The 27,219-nt window shown below is 41.2% G+C and overlaps 1 protein-coding gene across 7 annotated transcripts in view; it reads left to right on the plus strand.

The window, feature by feature from the left end:
• The window catches only part of LOC102936614 (amyloid beta precursor protein), a 301,370-nt gene that overhangs the window by 105,670 nt on the left and 168,481 nt on the right, over window positions 1–27,219 (plus strand). For all 7 annotated transcript variants that reach the window (XM_037905593.2, XM_037905604.2, XM_037905609.2 and 4 more), the window contains exon 3: window positions 13,053–13,182. In XM_037905593.2, coding sequence (XP_037761521.1) covers window positions 13,053–13,182 — 130 coding nt within the window. The remainder of the gene's footprint in view (window positions 1–13,052; window positions 13,183–27,219) is intronic.

Here is a 27,219-nt window from a genome sequence, read left to right on the forward strand (position 1 = left end):
GTCTTCATTCTGGATGTACAGAAAAACCTACTTCAGTTCTTCAAACTGAGAGAGATAAAAATGATTAGACAAAGTATTTTTATTCAAAGTACAAATATGCTTACAGTGCATATTCTCTATCTCAGGTGAACTAAACTGTGTACATTAGGGCTGTCAAGCAATTAAAAAAGTTAATCACAATTAATTTCACTGTTAATAATGGAATTCCATTTATTTAAATATTTTTGGATGTTTTCTACATTTTCAAATATATTGATTTCAGTTACAGCACAGAATACAAAGTGTACAGTGCTCACTTTCTATTTATTTTTGAATACAAATATTTGCACTGTAAAAAAAACAAAAGAAATTGTATATTTCAGTTAACCTAATACATGTACTGTAGTGCAATCTCTTTATCATGAAAGTTGAACTTACAAATGTGGAATTAGGTACAAAAAATAACTACATTCAAAAATAAAACAATGTAAAACTTTAGAGCCTACAAGTCCACTCAGTCCTACTTCAGCCAGTTGCTCAGACAAACAAGTTTGGTTATATTTGCAGGAGATAATAGTGTCCGCTTCTTGTTTACAATGTCACCTGAAAATGAGAACAGGCATTCAACTGGCACTATTGTAACTGGCGTCACAAGATATTTGCATGTCAGATGTGCTAAAAATTCATATGTCCCTTCATGCTTCAATCACCATTCTAGAGGATATGCATCCATGCTGATGACAGGTTCGCTCGATAACGATCCAAAGAAGAGTCGACTGATGCATGTTTGTTTTCATCATCTGAGTCAGATGCCACCAGCAGAAAGTTGTTTTTTTGTTTGTTTGTTTTTTGTGGTTCAGGTTCTGTAGTTTCCACATTGGAATGTTGCTCTTTTAAGACTTCCGAAAGCATACTCCAGACCTCATCTCTCTGATTTTTGGACAGCACTTCAGAGTCTTAAACCTTGGGTCAAGTGCTGTAACTATTTTTAGAAATCTCACATTGGTACCTTTGCGTTTTGTCACATCTGCTGTGGCAGTGTTTGTAAATCAAACAACATGTGCTGGGTCATCATGCAAGACTGCTATAACATGAAATATATGGCAGAATGTGGGTAAAACAGAGCAGGGTACATACAGTTCTCCCCCAAAGAGTTCATTCACAAATAAAATTATCGCACTATTTGTTTTAAGAACATCATCAGCATGGAAGCATGTCCTCCAAAATGGTGGCTGAAGCATGAAGGGGCATATGAATGTTTAGCATATCTGGCACTTAAATACCTTGCAATGCCGGCTACAAAAGTGCCATGCGAATGCCTGTTTTCACTATCAGGTGACATTTTAAATAAGAAGCAGGCAGCAGTATCTCTCGTGAACATAAACAAACATGTTTGTCGTAGCGATTGGCTGCACAAGAAATAGGACTGAGTGGACTTGTAGGCTCTGAAGTTTTGTTTTTGAGTACAGTTACGTAACACAAAAAAATCTACATTTGTAAGTTACGCTTTCACAGTAGAGATGGCACTACAGTACTTGTACGAGGTGAATTGAAAAATACTATTTCTTTTGTTTATAATTTTTACAGTGCAAATATTTGTAATAAAAAATAATATAAAATGAGCACTGTACACTTTGTATTCTGTGTTGTAATAGAAATCCATATAATTGAAAATGTAGAAAAACATCCAAAATATTTAATAAATTGCTATTGGTATTCTATTGTTTAACAGTGCAGTTAATCATGATTAATTTTTTTCATCACAGTTAATTTTTTTGAGTTAATCGCATGAGTTAACTGTGATTAATCGACAGCCCTAATACTAGTGTATAGCTTGATTCACTAGTACAGAATAGTTTTAGTTTAAATGCTTACAGACAAATACCAGTCAACTCAAAAATTTTCATGGAATAGTTGAGTTGAACATATAAATATTGTAAACCTCTTGGGGAAACAACAAACATTGTGATGCAAGAAATGATATAATGAACAAGCAGAGGCTGCTGTATTAAAAACATACAGGGCTGGGCTATTTGATGAAGGAAATACAGTGCTTTATTTTGGAATTGACAGAAGATATCAGAAACAACTACTTCTCTAATATAATATTTTATAGCCTTTTGCTTGAACCTGTATACCGAGCACAATGAATTATGTCAGTACATGTGATTAGTAGTGAAGAATCCTTCTAGCAATCTCTAATAGACTTTAGTGTGTGATTGTAATTAGGACATGTCATCTTTGTAGATGTAGTTCTGTTAGGTTCATAGATTTTAAGGCCATCAGGTACCATTGCGATCATTTAATCTGACCTCTTGCACCGCACAGACCATGGGAATTCCCTGAATTAATTCCTGCTTGAGGTCCAGTAGCTGTAGTTGAACTATAGCATATCTCTTAGAAAAACATCCAATCTTGATTTAAAAATTTCCACTGTTGGAGTATCCACCACAATCCTTGCTAAGTTTTTCCAGTGGTTAATTACTCTCCCTGTCAAAAATTTGCACCTGACAATAGAACCTCAGAGTTACGAACACCTTGGGAATGGAGGTTGTTTGCAACTCTGAACAAAACGTTATGGTGGTTCTTTCAAAAGTTTACAACTGAACATTGAGTTAATACTGCTTCGAAACTTTACTATGCAGAAGAATAATGCTGCTTTCCCTTTTTTTTTAGTAGTTTACATTTAACACAGTACTGTACTGTATTTGTATTTATATATTTATTTTTGGCTCTGCTGCTGCCTGATTGTGAAATTCCGGTTCCAAATGAGGTGTATAGTTAACTAGTCAGTTCGTAACTCTGGTGTTCATAACTCTGAGGTTCTACTGTATTTCCAATCTGAATTTGCTTGGATTTGTTTTCACTGTGGGCTAAATCAGTGCTGCTGCGATCGGTGCAGCGGGCATAGATTTAGCTGGTCTAATGAAGACGCAGTAAGTCGATGGGAGAATTCTCAATGAGAGGCGGAAGCTATGTCGATGGGAGAGCATCTTCTGTTGACATAGCGCAGCACAGACACTGCTGTAGGTCAATGTAAGTTACATCAACTGAAGTTACCTAACTTAAGTAACTTAACTAGCATAACTGAAATCGACTTACAGGGTTAGTGTCGACAGGCCCTTAGTTTTGACTTTCAGCTACTAGATCTTGGTACACCCTTTTCTCTGGTAGACTGAAGAGTCTTATCAAATTTCCGTTCCCCATCTGGGTACTAACAGACGGCAATCACATCATGCCTTAATCTTCTCTTTGATAAGCTAAATAGATTGAGCTCCTGGAGGCATAGTTTATCATTCTCATAGCTTTTTTCTGAACCCTGTCCAAGTCATCAATATCTTTCTTGAACTGTGGATATCAGAACTGAACTCAGTATTCCAGCAGTAGTATTTCCATTGCCAAATACAGAGGTAATATAACCTCTCTACTCCTGCTCAATATATCCCTATTTATACATCCAAGCATTGCATTAGCCCTTTTGAACCAAAGCGTTGCCTTAGGTGTGTTCATGTTCAGCTACTTATCCACTATGACCCTTCCAGTCTCTTTCAGAGTCACTGCTTCCCAGAGTAGAGTCCTCCGTCCTGTAAGTGTGGCCTGATTCTTTGTTCCTAGATGTAGAACTTATATTAGGCTGTATTGAAATGCATATTGTTTGCTTGCACCCAGTTTACCAAGTGATCCAGATAGTTCTGTATCCATGACCTGTCCTTTTCATTATTTAGCCGCCTTATGTCACCGGCAAACTTTATCAGTGATGATTTTGTTTTCTTCTACATTGATTTTAAAAAAATGAATACATAGTATGCTACGAAGTGCCACAAATTTGATTAGGATAATGTAGTACAAATCAGTGAACAAGAGGTAGGGGCGAAATCATGCTTACAATAGTCCTGTAAGTAATGCAGATTTTTGTTTTAAAAAAAAAAAAAAGATTTGGTTTTCAGAAAAAAAAAAAGAATTTTGCAAATCAAATATTTTTATCAAAAACAGTTCACAAAAACCAAAAATTTTCCAGTTTCAGTATTTTGTTAAGTTTTCATGGGGAAATTTAAGAGAAAAAAATTCCTTTTAAATGTGTTTTTTTATAAACTTCCCCCGAATAGTTCTGCTGAAACCACTGAGAATTACTTGTGTGGCGTGTGCAGGATTTGTTCCTGTGTACAAAACAGACATGCATTTATTTGTTTTACGCTGGCCCCAGTTGTTTGAAATCTATGCAGTTATTCTCAGCAATAATGTTAAGCACAAACATAAGTCTTTGCTGGATTGGGGCCTATATAATCAAATGTCACCAGGGCTTATATTATTTACAGCTAAATTTAACTGGATACAAATTGCGTTAAATAAAATGAAATTTTAAAAATAAACTTATATAAAAACTTTATATATATAAAAAGATTAAAAAAAACTTACACGTGGATAATTTACAGTTCGTCACCTTTTGATTGCCTAAATGTCTTTTATGTTTTTGCTCAACTTCTATCCTTAGTCTATTTAAATATTGTTTTGCTGTACAGTAATTCAGAGGATTGAGAGTATTTATGGCAGAAGGGATAGCTCTAATTTTCTAAAGTTAATAATTTTGACCATCTAGAAGTAACTGGCTCCTCAGGGATACCACAAATAAAAAATGAATATGATTTCCCTCTGGCCCTGAGTAGATCCCACTTCAATTCAGATCAAATATCTCACGTAAGTCAAGTTATGGGAGCTGTTGCTTCAGTAGGTTCATCTTACCAGTATTTGATTAATTAGTGAAATCAAAGTCTAATTTTGGTTGTGCAAGTAGGCAAGGCTTCGTTTATGTGAGCTGTCGAAAGAAATTAGGAATCTAGTAACTAATGTAAAATACAACAGAACACTTTTTTGTATTGGTGCTTTTATGTGGCTAAATGGTATGTGTCAAAAGCAGACTAGTCCATGGTATTTGGTTCAGTAAAAGGTATGTTGCCAACAACTTAAACAGGCCATATCCATGCTGAAACTAGTTCAAACATTTTTCCTCTTATTCATGAGGTCCATGGATCCATGACACTGGGTACTCTGCTCTATGCAGCCTTGGTGGCAGATCCTACCTGTCAGCCAGAGACAGGGGAGGGGAGGCTCCAGCTCTAAGAAACCTCCAGCTTTCATCTGCCTCTCCAGCTGTAGGCAGACAACAGCTCCTCTCTGCTGCAGAGCAAATTTGAAGAAGGCTTAAAATCTCCAGGCTGTCAGGGTCTGCCTTTATTGGCATAGAGGATTCCCTTTCTCCTCCACCTCCGGGACTGCCTGTACCCTGCTCATCATCCATGCAGAGTGCTGTGTGGCAGAGCCGGCTAAGGCTACCTCTGCACTGTGAGCCAGGGGTGTGGTTCCCAGCTCGTATAGACATACTCACACTAGCGCTCAGGTGAGCTGCCGTAGCGTGGATAGCCGTGGCACACGCTAATGGCCCAGAGTACGTACCCACGAGGTGTGGCTGGGTTTGTACTCAGCGTGGCTAGCACCGTGCTGCTGCTGCCCATGCTACTGCTGCTACTATTATTTTTAATGTGCTAGTTCAGATGAGAGCTAGCACGAGTATGTTTACACAAGCTGGGAATCACACCCCTAGCTTGCAGCGTCGATGTAGCCTAAGAGAGGGAAAGCCAGTGCTCAGGCATGGACAGGGTTTCCAGCAGCCTGCCTCCCCAAGCAGGAGAGCTTCCAGGGAGCATTGGCAGCATCTTAGCAGCAAAATTCCCCAGGCCTGGTACATGCTATGGCAGCAGCCCCAGGAGTAGCAAGTGATGGCTCCCTACTCACCCCTAACTCCCTCATACATACGGGGTAAGTGTAGGTTGAAGCACAATATCAAAGGCCCAGGGAAACTTCCCACCTTGCCGATGGAGCCTTGGCTCACAACCACGACTGTTGACTGTGAAGCACCTGCCCAGCCCCTCTCCCATACTACTTCAGTGGCAGGGAGCTAGTGACAGGGATCCAGAGATGGAACAAGGAGGGAAGCCTGGTAAGGGGCCATTGGGCCCCATCCCCTCCCTCCACTGTACAGCCAGCCCCCTTTCGGCCCTGCAGTGATCCAGAGCTACATCCTACTAGTAATGTCAGCCCAGCGCTATTTCTCAGTACAGCAAACAGCCCAAGGACTTGCCTTTGAATGTCCAGTTTTGGAGCCTGGTTCCCCTGGGGTGGAGGTGACTATCTCCAGGCGAGGTCCAGGAATTTCCCTTAAAGCAAGGGATGCAGGGGAGCCCCCTTCTGGAGCCATTCCAGCACAGACCTCCAATCTGAACCTCCTCTTTTTCAGGGCCAGAAACCTGATCAAAAGAATAACCAACCACATGGTTCTTTCCCCCAGCCCTCCTGGACTGTCATTCTGAAATTCCTCTCTCCTGAGCAGGAAGATCAAAGGGAGGCATAAGAAAAGAAGTCCCAACATAAAGAAAAAATAAAAGCTCTCAGCCCCCTTCATCTTCTGAAGAGTCAGATTCAAGGGATTCCCCTGGGAGGTGCTCTAAAAGGCACAGAGTGAAATCTGTTTCCCTCAAGCTGCATAAATCTGCAGAGTACAGCAGGGCAGATATCCACAGCACCTAGTTCCCCTGCTCATCTTCGTGGAGTGCAGCATGGGGGATAATCCATCAGCACCTATGTCCCGTGGTCACCTTCATGGAGTGCAGCATGTGAAATCAATGCTGGAAAGACCAAGCCACAGAAAAGTGTTGTTTCCTCTCGACATGCATACACAATCCCACAAAAGAAATTCTCTGTGCTTAGAGGAGGAAATCCGACACTCCAGATCAGAGCTAAAGACTCACATAATAAAATATTTTAAAAAAGAGAGAAAACCCATAAAATAGATTTTAAGGCAAAAGAGTATTAAGCATTCTGCAGATGCCTTAGACAAGCTGTGGCTATACTCCTCAGAAACCCTGTGGGTGTGTAATAGCATGATAAGGATTTTTCTGCCACACCTAAAAGACTCTGAACATATTGGGACTGTCCTCAGCTGCCACTGTGGGTCTCCATACCATAACTATTGGGCTGTCATTCCCAATTCCCCCTAATCCGCCACCCCGGTTACTTTCAGATACAATGCTAGCATGGATGAACAGTATTGTGAGAATGGTCTCTCTCAGCCTGTAAATAAATAAGTTTGCATGGCCTAAGGAATTCTGCCTAAGGAAGAGTTAGGGTATGCAGACTACCCATCTCATCCTAGATCTATGAATTAGAACAACTGAACCTGTCTCACCCCTTCAGACAAAACAAGGCCACAGAGCAGCTCTTGACGTTATCTCAACAGATCCATGAAGAAATCAGAATTCAAGATGGAGATCTTGTAATCCACACTAGCTGCCATGAACAAAGGGACTGCAGGACATCAGTAGATTTGAAGGACACCTATCTTCATACCTAATTTGACGGTCTCATAGATGTGTCCTAAGCTGTGCTTTGAGAGCCCAATGTTACCCATACAAGTCCTTTGCCTTTATCAACAGCACTGCCAGAGTTTATGGAAATGCTGGCAGTGTTAGTAGCAGCTCAAGAAGGAGTCTGTGTCTGCTGTATTTTGGTGACTTCCTTATCCAAGCCTCATCCAGAGTCAGTCATAGATTGTTCCACGAAAGCAATAAGTATGCTGCAGAGCCACAGTTTTTTGACAGAGTTGTTTAAAAGTCTCAACGTATTCCCAGTGTCATGTCCTCTGCCAAGCACCTTATTGCAAGAAAGTCAGAAGAAGCTAAGAAGTCTTATCAAAACAGTCAACCTGTTCGTGCACTTCTCTCTCTTCTGGTTTCAGTGATCTCCCATGTGGATATTCTTATGCCTTGTCTACACGACACAGTTTTGTCCGCACAAGGCAAGAGCTCAGGGCAGTCCAATATGATCTCGAGGCTTTGCTTTTGTATCTGCCTCATGCTGATCATGACTGACAACACTTCAGCAATGTCATACATGAGAAGAAAAACGGGACCATGGTTTACAGTTTTTTCAAAGAGAAGCTGACCTCCTGATGACTTGGGCAAAGGAGACACTACAGACAAGTCGCTCCCTTCATATCCAAGGGGAAATTGAATGTTGCGGCTAACTAGCTCAGAAGGCAAAAGTTAGATCATCCAGAATGGGAACTGCACCCAGAAGTGTTTCATTGCCTGATAAGATAGATCTGTTTGCCTCCCACCTGAAGTACAAAGTGTCAGTCTCCTCCTTTTGCTGGTGGAATCACAAAGCCAAGGCAACCAAGCCTGTTGCAAAGATGGCCAGAAAGGACTTTTCTATGCCTCCCTTCCCTTCCCTTTACACATCAGAATGCTACGAAAGACCAGGAGAGAAGCAGCACTGGTAGTTCTGGTAGCCCAGTTCTAGTCAGAAGTCCTTGGTTCTCTGACCTTCTTGACATTGTACAAAGACCTCCCATCAGCTGTCTGTCCAGAAGGGGTATGATGATATAAGGGCCAATTATGCATCAGAAACCAGACAATATGAGCCTAGCTGCCTGGTTCTTGACTAGAGCCTCTTAAGCCAATTTTATTCAGAGAGGTAATATCCGCAATTTTAGTTACCAGAAATAAATCTACTCGCACAATGTATTCAGGGGCCTGGTTGAATTTTAACAAGGGTCTTAACCCCCACATATGTTTCAGTACCACAGAGTCTCAAATTCCTTTAAGATAGACTAAGGCTATGCCTGACATCTTTTTTTAAGGAGAGCAGCATCTCTTCTACATCCTCCTGTAAAGCATCAAGTTCTTTTATATGATCTCACCTAGTTCTAAGTGCCATTACAGGCCCTTCATTTGAACTACTCGCAAAGGTGCCTCATTACTTTCTAATCATTAAAGTGGTGTTTTTGATAGTAATCTCATCTGTTCTCAGGGTATCTGAGTTGTGAGCTCTTTTCCTGGAATTGCATTATTGCATGTTTCTTAAAACCAAAGTGGTAGTCAGAACTGATCAGTCTTCATACTAGAAGATTAACTGCAGACTCCGTAAAGCACAGGAGATTGTTCTTCCATCCTCCTGTCCAGCTCCAGTGTGCTGCAAAGAGAAATTGTGGCATACTTGGGATGTCTGCAGAGCTCTCCAAGTATATATTTACCACACAGCTCAGGTCAGAAAGACACATGCTTTGTGCTTTATTATGCAGTGTCAAAGGGAAAGAAGGCTTCAAAATCCTCCACTTCCAGGTGTCAGAGTTATTTTATCTCAGAAGCACACAAATTAAAAACTAACTCAGTCTTCCGGAATCCGAGCTCACTCCGTTTGAACTGTGGCAACTTCATGGGCAGAAAGATCATATGCCTCACACAAGAAAATCTGTAAAGCAGCTCCCTGATTATCTGTTCGTACCACCTTCAAATTCTACAAGCTGGACATCAAGCATCTGGCGCTGCCTTTAGTAGGTGGGTGCTCCTTGGTATAGTATCCCAGTAACTCTTAATAAAGGGTTATCCTCTTTTGCATCTGTAAATAACTCTAAATAGTTCTTGCCTCGAGTGGATGCTGGTATAAAAATCCTGATGTCCTGGATCTGTGGACCTCCTTATGAATAAGAATGGGAAAATTTATCCAGGGCTCACCTGGACATTTCCTTTCTTGGAGTAATGCGGTCCACAGATCCAACCCACCTGAATGGGCTGTCAGTTGGGAAGATATTGAATTCTTAATTAGCACTCAGAGTTTTTTGTTAGTTGAATATCTTTCTCTGCAGGAGAATTATTCTATTTAATCTTACTACTTAAATTTCCTTACTGATAGAGTGCTTAGTTTTTCCTAGGAAGTGTCTCAACTGGTGGTTGGCGCCGCACCTTGCCTGCTTCTGATTGACAGGTTTGGTTTACCTCCAAGGCTTGCATAGAGTAGAATACTCCAGTGTCATGGATCTGTGGACCTCGTTTATTTCAAGAAAGGAAATTTTCAGGTAAAACATGGATAAATTATCCTATTTTGTCTTAATCTTTGTCTTGCTACTACTGTTTTAACAAGGCGTCACATCAATAGTTAATTTTAATCATCAGGAAGGCACCTTAGCATGTGGTTAACTTTAACCATGTGCTTAAGTGTTGTCCTGAATAGGAAAGATTTTCTGAATTGGAGTCCTGAAGTCTGCATATACTTTTCAGGATCTTTCTTTTTCTCTTCCAACAAAAACACTTTAAAACTTGACATTTTGTAGATGTTAGATTTTTTTTTTTTTTTTTTAAATATACTTACGTACAGTAGCCACATTTCCATTGTGGGTTTGACTTATTCAGTGAACTATGTCAGAAAAATTCTGCAGTGAGAACATTTCAGTGACATTGCATCATATCTCAGTTTTATGACCCAAGGTATTGTTAATGATGCCATCTGAAATTCAGTTTAAGGTGTTTATATTTGGAGTGGTAAACTTTTGTCCTCTCAAATATTGCCCGTAGTCTACACAGCAAACCAAATCCTTCTGTTCCTCTCCCATGGCTCCCGAAACAGCCTGTGTGCTTTTGGGTAGTGGTGTTTACACAGCAGTGGCAGCTTGAAACTTACCAGCTTCATGGAATCCTAATTAATCCATTTTGGTACTGCTGTGACCGAGAACAGGAACATAAGCATGATTGCATACTCACCTGTCAGGGAAGAGAATGAGGACCATTAAAGGGAAGAGACACCAGGTTTCAGGAGGTGAAAAGTTTTTATTTCATTCATAATATTGTCAACTTGATTAAAATTCAGTACTTGCACACTTAAGGAGAATAGAGCAGAAGATTCTGTTGGATTCACTTTATGCAGATGTTTAATAACTGAATATGGAAATCTGGTGCATTTACAATGTAAATAGTGAATACTTAAATCTATCTGCTACAGGACAGACACAAATAAGTGGAACAGAGTCAATCCACGGTCTCACAAATACAGAAATATTGGTAGTAAACTCCGCAGCAACCTTATCTGTATAGACCAATAGTCTTTGGATTTCTTGCTTTGCCTCAAATAATGGTCCTAGAAGCTAGAGTCAAAAATCCCAAACCCTGTCGCTTTTACAATTCAGAGAAATATGTCTGATCCAATGTAAAAGAGAAACTGTTCCATATAACATTGGAAGTACAGTAGTTCAGTCATGGAGATAATACAATGTCATGGATTTTTTTCTCTTCCCTTTTTATAGTAGTAATTAATGCAGTGCCATGTGATATATCGGATGGTATTCACCCTGTCAGATATGAACATTCACCATAACATGCTAATCTTTCAGCCTTGAATAACTCTCTCCTTGCATAATTGATCATTTTGCATAGCAAGAGAAAGTAATTGTCCTGGGCTTACATGTAACAAATTATTTAAATGTAATTTATAATGTGTTTTAAACATACAGTCCAAGGTGTGGCTGTACAGTATTTCAATTACAATCACCTTCAGTTGACCATTAGGAGAGAACTGCCCATTCCCACAATCCTATGTTTGATGTTTATACTGCATCCTACCCCTCCCCTCCGCTATACATGTGCTACCCCTACGCTGCTTGAATTCAAGTAGTGTTAATCTCAGAGCAGCATAAAAGAGCACACAAATGTATTGCTACTTATCATTGCCATTTAAATGTTATGCTTTCAAATTTCAGCTTTAATTAAAGATACAGTTCTGACTTTGCTATACCCACTTGTTTCATTTTATCTTAATTAGATTGTAAACTCTTTGGGAAGGGGTCATCTTTTACTCTGTTTGTACAGTACTGGCCCGGATGAGGCCTTTCTCCTGATTGGGTCTCTGCGTGCTACCAGAATGCAAGTTAATAAAAATGATAATTTAACTTAATATAATCAGGTGTCTTTAAAACTCCACCTGTTACGCAAAGGGTTTCCTACTCTGCAAGGTGTATTCCATTCAACAACACTGAGTTCCCAACTACAGAAAAAAACAAACAAAAACCTCCCTTTGTGGAAGGCAGAATTCTGAGGCTCCAGAACTGTATGCTCTTTCAAGTATCTTAATGCACAGCAGTTACAATGATTGAGGATAGGTTGGAATAGTTGATGAGATGAGAAATAAAGGGAAGTTAGTACCACAGTAAGTTCCATGTGAGGACCTGGTTGACAGATTACTGATCGTAGGCAGCATTAGAGATAAGTTTTCACTTTCTTTCAAAAGAGGGGATGAAGAAACTAGATTATTGGGAGGTGAGCAGACTGTTCCATATAGCTGGTTAGCAGCAAAGAATTGATCCCTGACAAAAGAGAGCAGACAGGGCCAGAAATGAGAGAGGAAGAGTGTATGTAGGATTGAGAGAGAAATGAGATCTCAGATGGGGATGGATTGGGATCATGGCAATGACTGTAACTGAGTAGTTCCTTTCAGGGCTGGAACGACATGACTGTCAGCGCATGTGTGGGTGCAGTAGTGTACTGCAGTGTTTGGAACAGACTGGATTTTGAGATGAGCAATTTAGGAAAGTCAGAAAGGAGGGAACAGCAATAATCTAAGCATGCAAATGAATAGGTGATTCAGCAAACTCTCAGTGTGGAGGCAGATGAGGGCTGTATTGGGAAAGTGATAGCTGACATTCAGAAATAGTTTCTGAATGCAACAATGTTAGGGGAAAGGAGGGCTCTGAGTTTAGGATGGGTCCATGGTTAGACTTGGGAAAAGAGGGGAAGTTCAGTCTTGAGAGGAGATTGATGGACTGGTCATGCAGTAGGGGATACGGTAGCTAAATAAAAAGATGTCCCTTTTGGTGACACTCAGCTGAAGAAAATTAAGGCGAACAGGGATTGATATGTTCAGTTCAGGTGGACATGGAGTTGGGCATGGGGGAGAGGAGAGTCATTTAAGGTTTTAAAAGACAGTTGGGTGTCACCACATTCACAATCATAGTTGATAATTATTGGTTATTATTTTCTTAATGGAGTATAGCTTCTACTTGGGTGAATCATATAACAATATAAATTCATTGTATGAAATGGAACTGATGAATGATAGTTACATAATATACAACAGATAGGGGAAGGCATGATATTGAACATCACTCTGATGTCGGTGTCAACGCTATTTAATAACACAGTAAATATGCCTTTGATTGATTACATTTGTTCTCTTTGTATTTTGAACATTAGGTTTATCCTGAATTGCAAATTACCAATGTTGTGGAAGCCAACCAGCCTGTGACCATCCAAAACTGGTGCAAGAGGGGACGGAAGCAGTGCAAGAGTCACCCTCACATTGTGGTTCCCTACAGGTGCTTGGGTGAGTTGTGTAGATTTTTAAATCTGCAGTTCTGTTTTCTCTCCATGTATCTATTCATTTAAAACTCTCTCCTCACTGGGAAATGGGGACAACTATGTAATATTCTCACATCTTCATATTTCTCCTGGCAAGTATTGTCCATTTCAACAGTTCTATAGACCAGGGGTTCTCACCCTTTTTCTTACTGAGGCCCCCCTCAACATGGTATAAAAACTCCAGGGCCCAGTGGGACTTGGGGCTCTGTGCCTGGGGGTAGGGAAGGGGGGGGAGCCTTGGGCATAGGCATAGTTTGACTTCTGTTCACGCGTGGCTCCCTGTTTCAGCGGGGGGGCTCCCCGCTCCAGCCCGGGCGGCTCCTGGCTTTGGGGAGGCACCAGCTTCAGCCCCACAGGGGAGCGCCAGGGCTCTTGGCTTTAGCCCCATGGGGAGCGCTGAGGCACCGGGTTGAAGCTGCGGGGCCCCGTTAACCCCCTGAAAGGGCTTGGCGTCTGCGGACCCCCAGTTGAGAACCACTGCTTAAACAATTGGGAAATATGGGGCTATATATAGATAGATACGTACATACATATATACTTGGAGATATGGTTTTTTCCTTACAAATGTATCCATCTTCTGGTTCGATGTACTTGTATAATTTTTCCTGTATATCTATGCAGGTTATAGCTTTTTTTCTTCAGTGCTAGATTTTGAACAATTGGCGCTGGTGGGAATGTTTTATCGTGGGGAGCAAGAGAAAGGCCATGCATGCTTAGACTTTAAGATTCTAGAGTCCTGTGTTCCTTTACCCAGCAGTAGATCAGAGCTCCAGCATTTCCACAAGATTCTTTTTGCAGCAGCAGCCTCCTATTCCTTTCTGTGACCTTCCTGCACTGAAACAGCATATTGGCTGGAAGTGATGCTGAGATAAGTGATCACTTCTAATAAGTTTTTTTACAAAAGAGGGATAGGGAGAAACAAATCCATGCTGATTCTTGAGGCATCTGGTTCTAATTTTTCAGAAATTCCTCAAATCTCCTGCTGTAAAATAAAAAGGGTTTGAAATAATATCAGGGAACTGTCATGTTAAGGACCATGGTAATTTGGGTTGGGTGTCTTCAAAGCTACATACAACTTCCAGTTGGAGTTTGCCTTTGTATAAAGACAGTGCAGCTAAAAACTAGTGTATGAACCGTAATCTCCTCCAAAGCAACTATGAACAACTGAAGTTTGACCAATTATTCAATGAAGGGAATGATGGCAGAAGGACTGTAGTCCTGCAATCCTTAGTTTTTTGTGTCAGGAGGTGGAAGAGGAACAGTAGGTGGATCTTCACTATTTCTTTCCTGATGTCCAGGTAGTGACCCTACTGATCAATGTCAAAACAGGGACTCTGGCATCATAGTATGTAACTGTTCACTCATTCCTTGTCTGGAAACCTACTCTTCCTATGTGGTGCCAATTTGGAGGAGGACATGGGCGAGTTTTGTTCTGGTTGACCAGGGTTTAGCTGAAGATATTATTTTACACTTATACTGCAGTCGTGCTTTTCAGACCAAAGGAGCATAGAGTAATTTAACTATAGCCCCTACCACAAATAACGCTGGCTCTGATTAAGGAGTATGGAGCCGGGAGCCAGAAAAGTTTTTGAAACAATAGGTAGGAGTCATGCAAAATGATGGGATCTAAATTAGCTGGTGCCGCTCAAGAAAGAGATCTTGGAGTTATCGTGGATACTTTATTGAAAACATTTGCTTAATGTGCAGCAGCAGTCCAAAACGCTAACAATGTTAGGAACCATTAGGAAAAAAAAGAGATAATGAGACAGAAAATATCATAATGCCACTACTTATATCCATGATACCCCCACACCTTGAATACTGCGTGTCTTTCTGGTCTTCCCATCTCAAAAAAAAAAGAAAAAGAAAAAAAGAAAGAAAGATATATTAGAATTGGAAAAGGTACTGAGAAGGGCAATAAAAATGATTAGGGGTATGGAACAGTTTTCATAGAAGGAAAGATTTAAAAGACTGGGACTGTTCAGCTTAGAAAAGAGACAACTAAGAATGTGAGAGAGGTCTCTAAAATCAAGAATGGTGTGGAAAAAGCAAATAAAGAAGTGTTATTTACCCCTTCACACAACACAAGAACCAGGGGTCACCCAGTGAAATTATTAGACATCAGATTTAAAAGAAACACAACACACAGTCAACTTGTGGAACTAGTTGCCAGAGGATGTTCTGATGGCCAAAAGTATAATTGGGTTCAAAAAAGAATTAGATTAGTTTCTGGAGAATACGTCCATCAATGGCTATTATCCAAGATGGTCAGGGATCCAGCCCCATGCTCGGGGGTGTCCCTAAACTTCTGATTGCGAGAAGCTGGGACTGGATGACAGGGTGCATCACTCGATAATTCCCCTGTTCTGTTCATTCCCTCTGAAGCATCTGGCCCCAGCCACTGTCGGAAGACAGGATCCTGCGCTGGATGGACCACTGGTCCTATGCAGTATGGCCGCCCTTATGTTTTTATATCTTTCTATGTGTTTGAACAGTGCCTTCCAAAATGGGCCCCAGATCTATCTCAGGGCTTCTAAATGCTATTGTTATAATAAATAAATGTTGGGTGGTAAAGGAAACATCTTGGCTTTAGTCCCAGCTTTTGGATCCTGTTTTTTTCCTCTGTGGTTTCCGTTTTTCAGAGGTGAAACATGTAAATTAAGAGAATAGACTATTGAATTCTAATTAAGAATATGTTCAGTTCTTCTTTGAGTCCTTGTTCATGTCCATTCCATTGTACGTGTGTGCGTGCTCGCCACATGCACCGGTGCTGGAAGTTTTTCCCTCAGTGGTATCCATAGGGGACTGGTTCTGCTGCCCTCTGGAGTGGCACGCGTATACGCCGATATAAGGGGTGCTGCTGGCTCCCCCCTCCCTCAGTTCCTTCTTACTGTCAATGACCGTGCTGGAACGTCTCCTTGCCTCGGCGAGCTTTCCTTCTCAACTGTGCCTAGTTGTGAATTCTCTTGTATATAGTTCTTAGAAAGTTTGTGTAGTATATTAGTTCCCTTAGTGTATAAGTTAGAAATAGTTAACCCCCTGCGGGACTTAGCCTAAGGACGGGCTTTAAGCCTTGTGACCGCTGCAGAAAACATATGCCAGTCAGTAATCCCCATCAAAGCTGTCTAAAGTGTTTGGGGAAGATCTACCTGAGCGACAAGTGTCACATTTGTAAGAGTTGCAAGCCGCGAACCGAAAAGGAGCGGGACATTCCGCTAAGAATGCTCCTTATGTCGTCGGCCCTTGCACCACAGCTTTGGTGCGGATCACACCGCCAGCACCGGTCAGAGGCTAAAAAGCAGAGCGAGGCCGGGAGAGGGTGTTCTGCTACGTCCCATAAAGGGAAAAATTTAACCTGATGAAGAAAAATGAAGGGGAACGAAGACCCGTGCAAGGCCACTCTTCCCCTCTGGATGGTGGCCAGGCTTCAGCACCTGTTCAGCTGTCGAGCCCCCTTTGTGACCCCGCCTGCCACCCCGGAAAGCGGCAGAGGCATTCGGAAGCGGCAGTGCCATCCACGCCAAAGGCCTTTCAGGCCACTAAGGACATATGGTCCCTTCCGGTGCGGCCCACGCCAGCCAATGACGTGCTCCGTTCAGGGGTAAACCCGCTCTGGGACCATCATCGGTGCAGCACCTTTCCTCGACACAGGGCGTGCCCCACCAGCGCTCACCAGAGCAATGCCACCGGCTTACCTGGCAGAGTTCCTGGCGTTGTTCTCCAGACTCTAGACAGCGTTCCCCGGGATCCTGGAGTCGTTTGCTGGCTGTCTGGCGCAGACCTATGGAGGTGCATTGCCAGTCCCCAGAGTCCCAGCACCAGTCCTTGGAGCGGTGAGGTCAATCTCCAAGCTTGCGGCACCACTCTGGAGAGTCCAGATGCCGGTCCTCAGAGTCCTGTCACTGGTCTACAGTTTGCCAGTACTGATCCCTGTGGGCAAGGACATTGATCCTCTTGCTCCCAATCCATGGAGTGACACCGCTCTCAAAGTGTGAGGCGTTGATTGCCGAGATACCATCACCAGTCCTCTGAACAACGATGCCAGTCACCGGAGGCATGGCACTGGGAGACTTCATCGTGGTACAGGTCACTGGTGGAGACCCACGGAGTGGGCAAACGGTATTGGGGTAGACAGGCAGCATTGGTACTGTCCTGGTCCCCCAGATCAGTCTCTCCCTCCTTAGACTGAGTGAGTGAGGAGGAAGATCTATCAGCAGGCCAGGGCCACCCACTGGGGGCATTGACGTTCCCATCGGGACCACCAGTGGCTGCCTGGCCCCAGGGTCAATGGCTGGCTCCCTGGCAGCTATGGAACCCCTGGGGGTTTCCCCAACCATCGCAGGGCACCGATCGGTCTTAGGGGTCTCTGAGAAATGGTCAGCAATGGTCTCCCGCCCACCCCCAGACTGGGAAGCAGAGTCAGACCAAGGTCCCCAGGGTCACCCAGTCCTGGCTGGGGCTCCTCTGGCGGCGGCCACGGAGTTGGCAGACCTGTCGTTACCCCCCTCCTCATCCTCTTTACCTGATGAAGTGATAGAGGGACCTTCCCACATGGTCCCTTAGGATGATATAAAAGCCCACCAGGGGCTTTTTAAGCGGGTAGCTTTGAACTTGGGCTTAGAGGCCGAGGATTTGGCAGAACCCTCCAACTCCCTATTTGGGGTTTTAAGCACAGCAGCCCCCTCCAGGGTGGCATTACCCATCCACGAAGGAGTGGCAAAGCTGATCAAAGCCTTGTGGCAAACTCCTTCCTCTTTTCCCGCTTGGAAATGGGGGGCAGGGAAGTATTACAGTATCTCCCTGCTAAGGGATTTGAATACCTATATACACACCCCACCCCTAGCTCACTGGTGGTATCGTCAGCCAATGAGTGTGGTAGGCAGGGCCAACCAGTATTGACCCCTAAGAATAAAGAGGCGAAAGGGCTCGATCTCTGTGGCAGAAAAAATTATTCCATGGCCAGCCTCCAGTTAAGAGTGGCCAACCATCAGGCCCTGCTTGGCCACTACGATTTTAACATTTGGCAGTCCATGGCCAAGTTCTGACCATGATCCAAAGTGCCTCGAAGTTCAGGGAACTTGCAATCCGAGTATTTGGTTTCAGCTCTTCTTAAAATCCTGCGCTACATGAAGTTACATCTGTTCTGTGCACTCTGTGTCAGGCTGCAAAGTTTTATACTTCAGCAACTGAGTACAGATACTACTGCATAATGTAAACAGTCATTGTATGACTTTCTGTTCTGGATCACTTTATTCTGACTTACAACCATGTTGTCTTAGTTGAGTTCAGGTTAAAAATAAACTGATTTTTTTAAAAAAAAATTACTTTCTAAGGAAATTAATTTTCTCTAAAAGCTATTCGTGTAATTTTAAAAAGTTAAATTAACTTTCTGTATGTACATTGGGTATCTTGTGCATCCGCTGCTCTGCCTGGCTGCATGTGTGTCAGCTGCTAAAAATGCAGCACCAGCATTGTGACCATTCTGTATGGTTATATAAGACCCTGGTCCTCCAATGAGCTGCACATAGACACCTGAAGAGAGAGAGAGCGAGCCCCACTGAAGCCACTGGGACTCCAGACAGCTACAGGAGTCTGCCTGTAAGAACCTCATTGCAGGATAGTAGCCTAAATATATCCAGAGAAAACAATACTTTGAACAGAAGCTTTAAATGCTCCCACTTAAGGATCTGTTAAAACATACACCATCATAACATACTAAAGTGGTTCTTCAGGAACTATTGTATAGACTTTTTATTTTATTTTCAGCAAGAGAGACACTTGGAGTACACTGAGTCAGTGCGTAGTCTATTTTCGTTTGGGATTTATCTCTCCATAGGGGTGAGAAACGTTGTTTGAGTGGCAGAAATATGTTTGCTTTCATGACAAAACATCTTCACTATTCATTTGCATGCCTGTCTTTTAGTTAAGAACTTCTGGGATATGAGGATGAATCAAATCACTTTAGCACTTGGCTGCATTCTTAGCCTCGCTCATGTGAAACTATGCTATATTGCAGTTATGCAGATTGTTTGTAGCAAAGTGTTCTAATAATATTGATCAAATTTATTAGATTACGTAGTTCATATTTCCTTTCCTTGAGTTCATGTGACTAAAGAAATAAACAATAAAAAATTAAAATGCAATCCATTATCTGAGAAGGCTACACATGTCTAGTTAAATTTTTGCCATGGGGGAAATAAGAAAATTTAACCTGATGAAGAAAAATGCTATCATTTTTGCTTACTTTCAGATGTGAAGCAACGCTGTTGTGCTGGGTTTCCCACAGTGTTTTTAAAATTGCATCACGTAAATTTGAGTGGTCTCATGCGACGAATGCATTTCACTTTCAAGAATATAATTTTATCATGTGTCTTAGTGTGTGCCTTCTTGGGCACATGGGATTATTTTAGGCATTTCAGATTGTGGAGAAAGGGAAGCTTTTCATTAAAGGAAAGATTGTCAGGATCCAGTGAGTGAAGTTTTACTTGTTTTAGCAAAATATTTTCTTCTGTTGTCTTCTCATTGTTGGATAATGTGTTTCAGAGCCTCTTTATTATTAAAGTTCAGAGCTTCTCTGTTTACACTATGCAGCAGAAATATGGATTTACATTTACATAGCCAAAAAATTCTGAGATTTTTTTAAATCTGTTTTTTAATAAGGACCCGGCTGCTGCTGCTGTTTGTATAATACAGAAGTAATATCCATCATGGATCTTTAGGAGATTAAAGGGCTAAATTATCCTGTATAAGAGACAGAAGAGGGCTGTTTGAGTAGCAGTGTCAGGAGGCAGAATGCCTCCTTTGTGCTTGGTGGAGGACAGTGACCAGCACGAGTTGCTAGAGTGACTGATGATGATGGGTGTAGCCAGTGCTTTTCCAGAACTCTCCTGGCATCACTTAGCGGCACAAATGCCACCCCCAGACATGAAACCCCTTCATGGATTTTAATGTCAGACAGCAACATTATAATCACCTAGCCTGATCTGTGTAACACAGGCCAGAAATTTTCATTCAGTGTTTCTTGCACCAAGTCCATAACTTCTCGTTGAGTTAAATATCTCTTTTTAAAAATAATATCCAGGATGAAATTTTGGCCCTCTTGAAGTAAAGGGCAAAACTTCCTGTTGATTTAAATAGGGACCAGGGTTTTCACCGTGAAAGCAGTGAGTACTACAGGTAATTCGAGGTCTTGCACTCTCCAGTACCTGTAATCAGATTATGCAAATTATAGCTGCCTTTTGTGTTCACGCACTAAATGGAAAGGGGTAGCAGTCTTTCTTGCACCCTCTTCTCCTTCTCTACAGGGGCAGGCATATTTTGTTCCGCTAAACAGACTGCATATCAGATCCCTGGATAAAAATGCTCATGTCTCTATTTTGTATATGTATAGAAGAAATTTTATTTACCAGTAATGAAGTATAGAATGGTCACTCATTATGTACCACAGCCTTGGGGAGAATGGGAAGAGCTAAAGACCAAATTATATGAAAACTAAGTTTGCATGAGAAAGTGTAGAGAATCACCTTGCATTATTTGCAAATGGATGGATTCTGACAGTGTGAGCTTTTAACTTTGATTGCTGTATTCAAATAACCTTTTTGAAATACCAATATGTACTGCAAGATCACCCGTTTCTAACAGACAGCAGAAAAGTACACATTTTACTTTAGGATGTCAAATAGCTTATTCATATGTAAACAAATTAGATTACATAGTAAGTATTCTTCTACTGTTCAGCATTGCAGAAAAAAGCCTGACTTCAGATTGGATTTTTGTTTAACAAAAATTGCTTTGATTGTAAATATTTATTAATTTGCCATTCTTATTTCTGTTTTTTTAAAATAATTATCACTTAGTTGTGACCCAAAAAAGCGCATGATATTTAACTAAAGCTTTTATGTACATGCTCATAAAATTGTAAGGCATGTGCTTGATGATCCATTTAAACATAAATGTACACAATATACTGAACTCTTGTGGTTTATTTTGTAACCCATTTGCAAATTTAAGTTTTTTTAATACACAGAATACGTAAAGTCTGCACAATTTTATGTTAGTGTTAAAGCTTCCATTTTATTTTTCTTCGTCAGCTCAATTTCCACCCAAAAAACAGTCCTCCCCCATCCACTCACACCCACACATAAGCCTCCCTTCCAAACAGTTAGATGTACTTACAGTAGGGTCATCTACCTGATCAGTCAGACAAGATTAACTAAGCTATACAGTTCTTCTAACTTGCTTCAGTCTCCACTCAGCTGTGTGATTGATGCGGACAAACCTCATGCTGCTTTGTTTTCCTTAAATAAAGAAAGCACTAAGCTTCAACCTACCCATCTATAGAATGTTTAGGTTTTCCTACAGGACTGGTGGACAGGAGCGGAGAGGAGAGGAGAAGAAAGGGATGGCAATTTGAATATTTTAGTGAGGATGCTAAAAATAGAAATACCCCAGATTCTGTGAAAGATGCTACCATTTATTACAGTAGTTTTGGGAAAGGAACCCTTTCACTGTATTATTTTCTTCATAAAGGGGAGTATTCCTGCCTGATGCTGATATTAACATTTTTGCTAAGCTATTGGCAGACACAGTAAAAACAGTTCTGCCTGAATAAACCAGACACAGCTTTTTTGTAAAATGTGCAAACCTTACACAGAAAATAAGGTCTCCTTAGATTAGTCCTGGGGGAATTCTATGCCAAAAAATTAAAAATTCTGTGTACAATATATTAAATTTCTGCAAAATTCTGCATATTTTATTTGTTAAAATAACACATTATAATCACTCCAGTTTCAGTTATTTTGGTAATTTATTTCAAAATACCCATCAACAAGTATGTCAATAATACATACAAAAACAAAAAAGATTCTCCTAGGAGTAGAGAGTTAAAGAAGCCCCTATGGCAACCCAGTTCCAGTTGAGGGGTGCTAGATGGGGCTGCATGGGCCCTACAGAGCCCAGACACCTGCACTCCTTTCTTCCCAGAGCCCAGTTGTGGGGCACGCCCCTTCCCCCCAGAGCCCAGCCATGGGGAACCCCATGGCCCAAACACCTGAAGCCCCAGACGCTTTACTCCCCACAGCTTCTTTACTGTCCCGCCGGGGAACATGGTATGGTGCAGCGCTGCCCTGCCTCACCCTTAGCCAGAACTGGATCTCCCATCCTTGCTGGGCGCGCCCCTCACTGTGAGCCAGTGGCTCCTAGTGATGGCCAGCACCTCTGCAGCTCCAATTTGGCAGGAGGTGTGGAATTCTGCACAAATTCTGCATTGCGCAGTGGCACAGAATTCCCCCAGGAGTCTTACATGTAGGAGTCTCTTGCTTCAGCAGTGTCTTTTGACACTATCGTCATATGCCAAATGTTAAAAATGTTTCAGTTCTGAGGGATCTTTTCCTGACTCTCAATCCAGAGCTGCAGTGATTGACTCATTGGATTGGATATTTTTCCAGCACCTTGCAACCAGAGTTTCCAATATCTGTGTTCTCTCTACTGAATCATTTGCAGTGAGCTTTTATGGCCTCAGTTCAGCAAGTATGTGCTTAGGTGCATTCCTTTTCAGCAAAATACTTAAGCACATGCTTTAGTCACATGCTTAAAGCTAAGCATGTGTTTACATACTTTGCTGAAGTGTTGTGTGTAGCCTCTGTCAGAGAGAAATAAATGGTAATTGACAGGTAAATATACATTCATGTATGATTAAGAATAAATAGAAACTTTATTAAATGAGTATATAATGGAAATACAAAGGAGGAAAAAGAGACATATATGTGATTTATAGTTGGTATGTATATGAGTATGATGATACACATGCCTCTTTTGATACCGAGTCAGCTGGTATCTGTAGTAAGATTTACATCACCACCAAATATTGCAAAACAAATCACAACCCACAAAACACTCAGATATCTTGATCCCAGTAGTTGTGGAAATGTGCTGTGAGATACTAAAAGTAATCCTCCAAGTAAATGTTGAAAACTGGATGTAGTCCATAGTTATGGTATTGAAATTTGAAAGGGAAAGGATATAATTTATATGCTTGAAGAATAATTGTTTGGTGACTTTCATGGATGTATGGGAATCCAGTTAATGATTTCTTGAACTAAATTGGATTATGTCAATATGAATTGCATAATTATAAGTTTGTGTTGTAGTTTATAGTCACACAGCTTATTCAAATATATAAAAGCTATGTGATGATGACTTAAATCTGTTAGTAGGACCAATATTTAGTTGGGATGAATTCTTCCAGTGCCTCAGAATGGCTTTCATAGAAACTCTGATGACCATGTCTGAAGGTTTTTGTGTGTGCTTGCTTTTCTACAGTCCTCAATGTAGATATTACTTGCATACAACCCTGCTCCCTCCCTCCCCCAGACCTATATTAAGAGAACATTAAGGTTGCAAAATCCAGTGCTCAAAGTTAAGAAATGCCAGAATTGAGAATTTGAGTAGCAGCCGTGTTAGTCTGTATCCGCAAAAAGAAAAGGAGTACTTGTGGCACCTTAGAGACTAACAAATTTATTAGAGCATAAGCTTTCGTGAGTACAGCTCACTTCATCGGATGCATACTGTATTCCTTTTCTTTTTGAGAATTGAGAGTGTCTGTGCAATCTTCATTTTGCCCCGTCATACATAGATATTATGATAGTGTCTAAGCACATGATCACATACTATTTTTCCATGTCCTTCGTCAGATGTGTTTTCCATAATGCATAATTATAGTGTCCGAGGGCTTTTTCTTGCACAGTGTGCCAAAAAAATTTCACCCATTTCTACTTCAGGTGGAATCATGAGAGGTTTTTTTTTATTCAGGCTTTAATTTCCCTTTTCCACTGAAAAATAGTTTGGAATCCTCCTCATGTCCCTAAAGTTAGTACTTTTGCTGCTGTATTCCCTGTGACGGGCAAACTCATTATTACAACAGCCCCCTATGAAGGAATGACTACATCCTTCAGGAGCAAATAACCTTTTTTTCCCCATTGTTTCTGCCCTATGTAGTCTTTGACATTGGTGCAGCTAAAAATTATATCACCTCTTTTCTTGTGCTTATTTTGAAATCATTATCTTACAATCGAGACAAAAAGCACTTCCACCGTTCTTCTGTGCATGAAATCCTGTATTAGAATTCATTAAAAAAATAAAATAAAAATAGGAGCCAGAATGGTAATACTTCTTGCAGAGAAAATTAACAAGTAGATGGAAGCTATGGAAATCACTTCATTACACCCAAAATCATGGATTGATTCATACCAGTATTTCATAGTTGTGCAGAAAATGAAGTGCTGATTCATAGTCATCACCAGTAAACAACTCGAACAACATATTGAAATGTTCAGTGGGGTGTGCTTAAGAACTGGAGTTTTGAAAGCTGAAGAAAAATTATTCTTTAGGAGCAATAGGTGGAATTTAAGTCTGAGCCTCTTGTTCACAATTGAATGCTATTAAGATTGTATTTCTGTAGGCTTGTAGGGAGACTTATATGTTACGCTCTCTGTTTTTAAAGCTGTGGCATGTGAATAGAAATGTGCTTTCCTCTATTAAATCTAGCCGTGAAATAAGATTTTTTTGTTTGTTTAACTTTGGGACTATTTAACATGTTTATTATTTGATCACCACTGAAAGAGAGTATCATTTGGAGTTTGTATGTGGGAGGGAAACAGAAAATGAACTTTTTTTTTTTTTTTTTTTTTTTGGTATGAGTATCAGGGCCAGGCTTTGGGCAGCTGGCTTGCCCTAGTCAGCTGCTAAACTGTGATCTGAAGACGAACAGTAGGGTCAGGAGGGAGCTGGGTCAGAATGCCAGAAAGTCAGGGTTGGGCACCAAGTTGTAGGCAGCAGGAGATAGCCGGGTTGGAGTCGAGCCAGGTCAGGATACCAGGAAGTCGGGCACCAGGTTATAGACAGCAATTGAATAGCAAAGTCGAGGACAAACTTGGGTCAGAAACCAGAGTCTGAGGTCTGTCACAAGCAGGGTCTGGAGAAGAAGCAGGCAGTCTACGGTGTTGCTCAGACTGTTCCTCAGATGGCTTCCTTGTTTAAATACTGGCATCAGCCAATCAGTGGACCGTGAGGGAGCGCCACTTAGGCCTTTCTGGGTGGTACTTTTTGTCAAGCCTAGCTGCACAGGGTCCTCCTGGGGGACCTCAGGCTATGCCTCAAGTGGCGATGCAGACATCAGCAGCCTAGAACCCCTATAGTCCCAGATTCTAATCCTGCAAGTTCTTACATCGAGGTTCATGCATTCAGATGCAGCAGTTGCAGGTTTGATCCTCACTGCCCAGAACACACCCAGGGGTGTCAGTGTTACACATCAAATAATTGATTGCTCACTTCCTTGCCCAGGGAGCCCGTTATGTTTACTTCTCCAATGTGTCTAAGCCTCATTGGTGTAAATTTAAAAACTCCTGTGCTTTCCAGACCTGGGATTCTTCCATGCAACAATACTTCCACCCACTTACCAGGCTGACTTTTCACTTAAATACATTTAATCTCCAACCAATACTTACAGTAAAATGGTGCTTAATTTACCATATTTGAGATCAAACAAAACAAAAATCCTAGTGCCTAATACAGCCCACACTGTATATTGGTTTTTCATTTTCAAAGAACTGTACACGCACAAACTAACTAATCTTTCCATTGCCTCTTTAAGGTAGGTAGACAAAGATATCCCTGTCTGTAAAATGGTAATAATAGTGCAGAGAGATCACCGCCTTCAAAGTACACATTACCATGATATTGTTGGTTGACCTTGACCATGCACAGAAACATGATGTCCTGAATTCCACCCTTGGCACATAAAAGAGAACAGGAGATTTCCTTCCTTGTGTGAGCATGTACCCAAGAAGATTTAGGGCCTTACCTTTTCAGTGGACAGTATAGTTTTTTGCAATGTTTGTTTCCAAGAAGTCATCTGTCCTCCTGTAATCACATTGCCAAGTTAACTCTGTGCATGTAAGAGAGAGCCCAGTTAATTTTCTGTATGGAAAGGGATTTCTTATTAAGCCCATGTTGCCCTTCATGAAAAAGGTCTTATAAAACCAATACTTAGTGATGTGACAGCGCAAAGTGACAGAATTTATTTGTTGTCTGGATGAACTGCCCATAACTAGCAAAGAAAGACATAGCAGTACTGCCTGGCTGTTCTCTACAGAAGTAATGGAAGGCATTCAGCTATAAAAAGCATTCAACTTTTGTGATCAGCAAGTCCTGTCGTTGAAAGCACCAGACCAACAGGAGGGTATGGAGCTATGTCCAATATGATAAACTAGGCAGTATTCCAGTTACATGAAATGACACATCTTATAATGCAACTATTCTAGGCTGATTTCCATAAACCTGTATTATGATGGCACCTGCCATCTTACCGCTGAACTGATCGCTATGCTCTGAATTTGTCCCTAGGGAAACTTACAGCACTTTATCATTGTATAAACAAGATCTTTGCAGGAGGAATATGTTGACATTTGAAGGTTAAACATGCTACAACACTTCTCCCCTTATTTTCTTTTTCCTTCTTTCTCCCCCTCCCATTTTAGGCACAAAACCAATTCTATTTGAAGGAAGAAATTGTTTTGGGTTTTTAAATAACTGTTAGTACAAGCTTTCCCATGAAACAGTAGTATAAAATAAAACATCTGTGTATCAGGAGACATTTTGTATTCAACATAGGTTTTTTTTTTTTTTTTTTTTTAATTCTTACTCCCAGTAAATTTACAGAATGAATAATATAATTTGAAAATTATATGTCCTGGGTTCCCTGTGGTACTGCTTTGCACTTTCCTGAGGCTCAGGGGTGGGCTGAGGTGGGCCTTAGTCCCTCTCCCGCCACCATGGGGCCGTGCATGTGTCCTGCTTTTGCCTTTTGAAAAGATTGTCATCCTGTAGCAGCTGCATGTAATATAGAAGTTCAGATCTCTGAATCACTGTAAATACAAGCTTTCATGTGAAATAGATATTCCAAAAAAAAAGTGTTGGCTTTATTTTTTCTTGTAAATCTTGGTCT

This window comes from Chelonia mydas, chromosome 1 (genome assembly GCF_015237465.2).
Source record: "Chelonia mydas isolate rCheMyd1 chromosome 1, rCheMyd1.pri.v2, whole genome shotgun sequence".
NCBI lineage: Eukaryota > Metazoa > Chordata > Testudines > Cheloniidae > Chelonia > Chelonia mydas.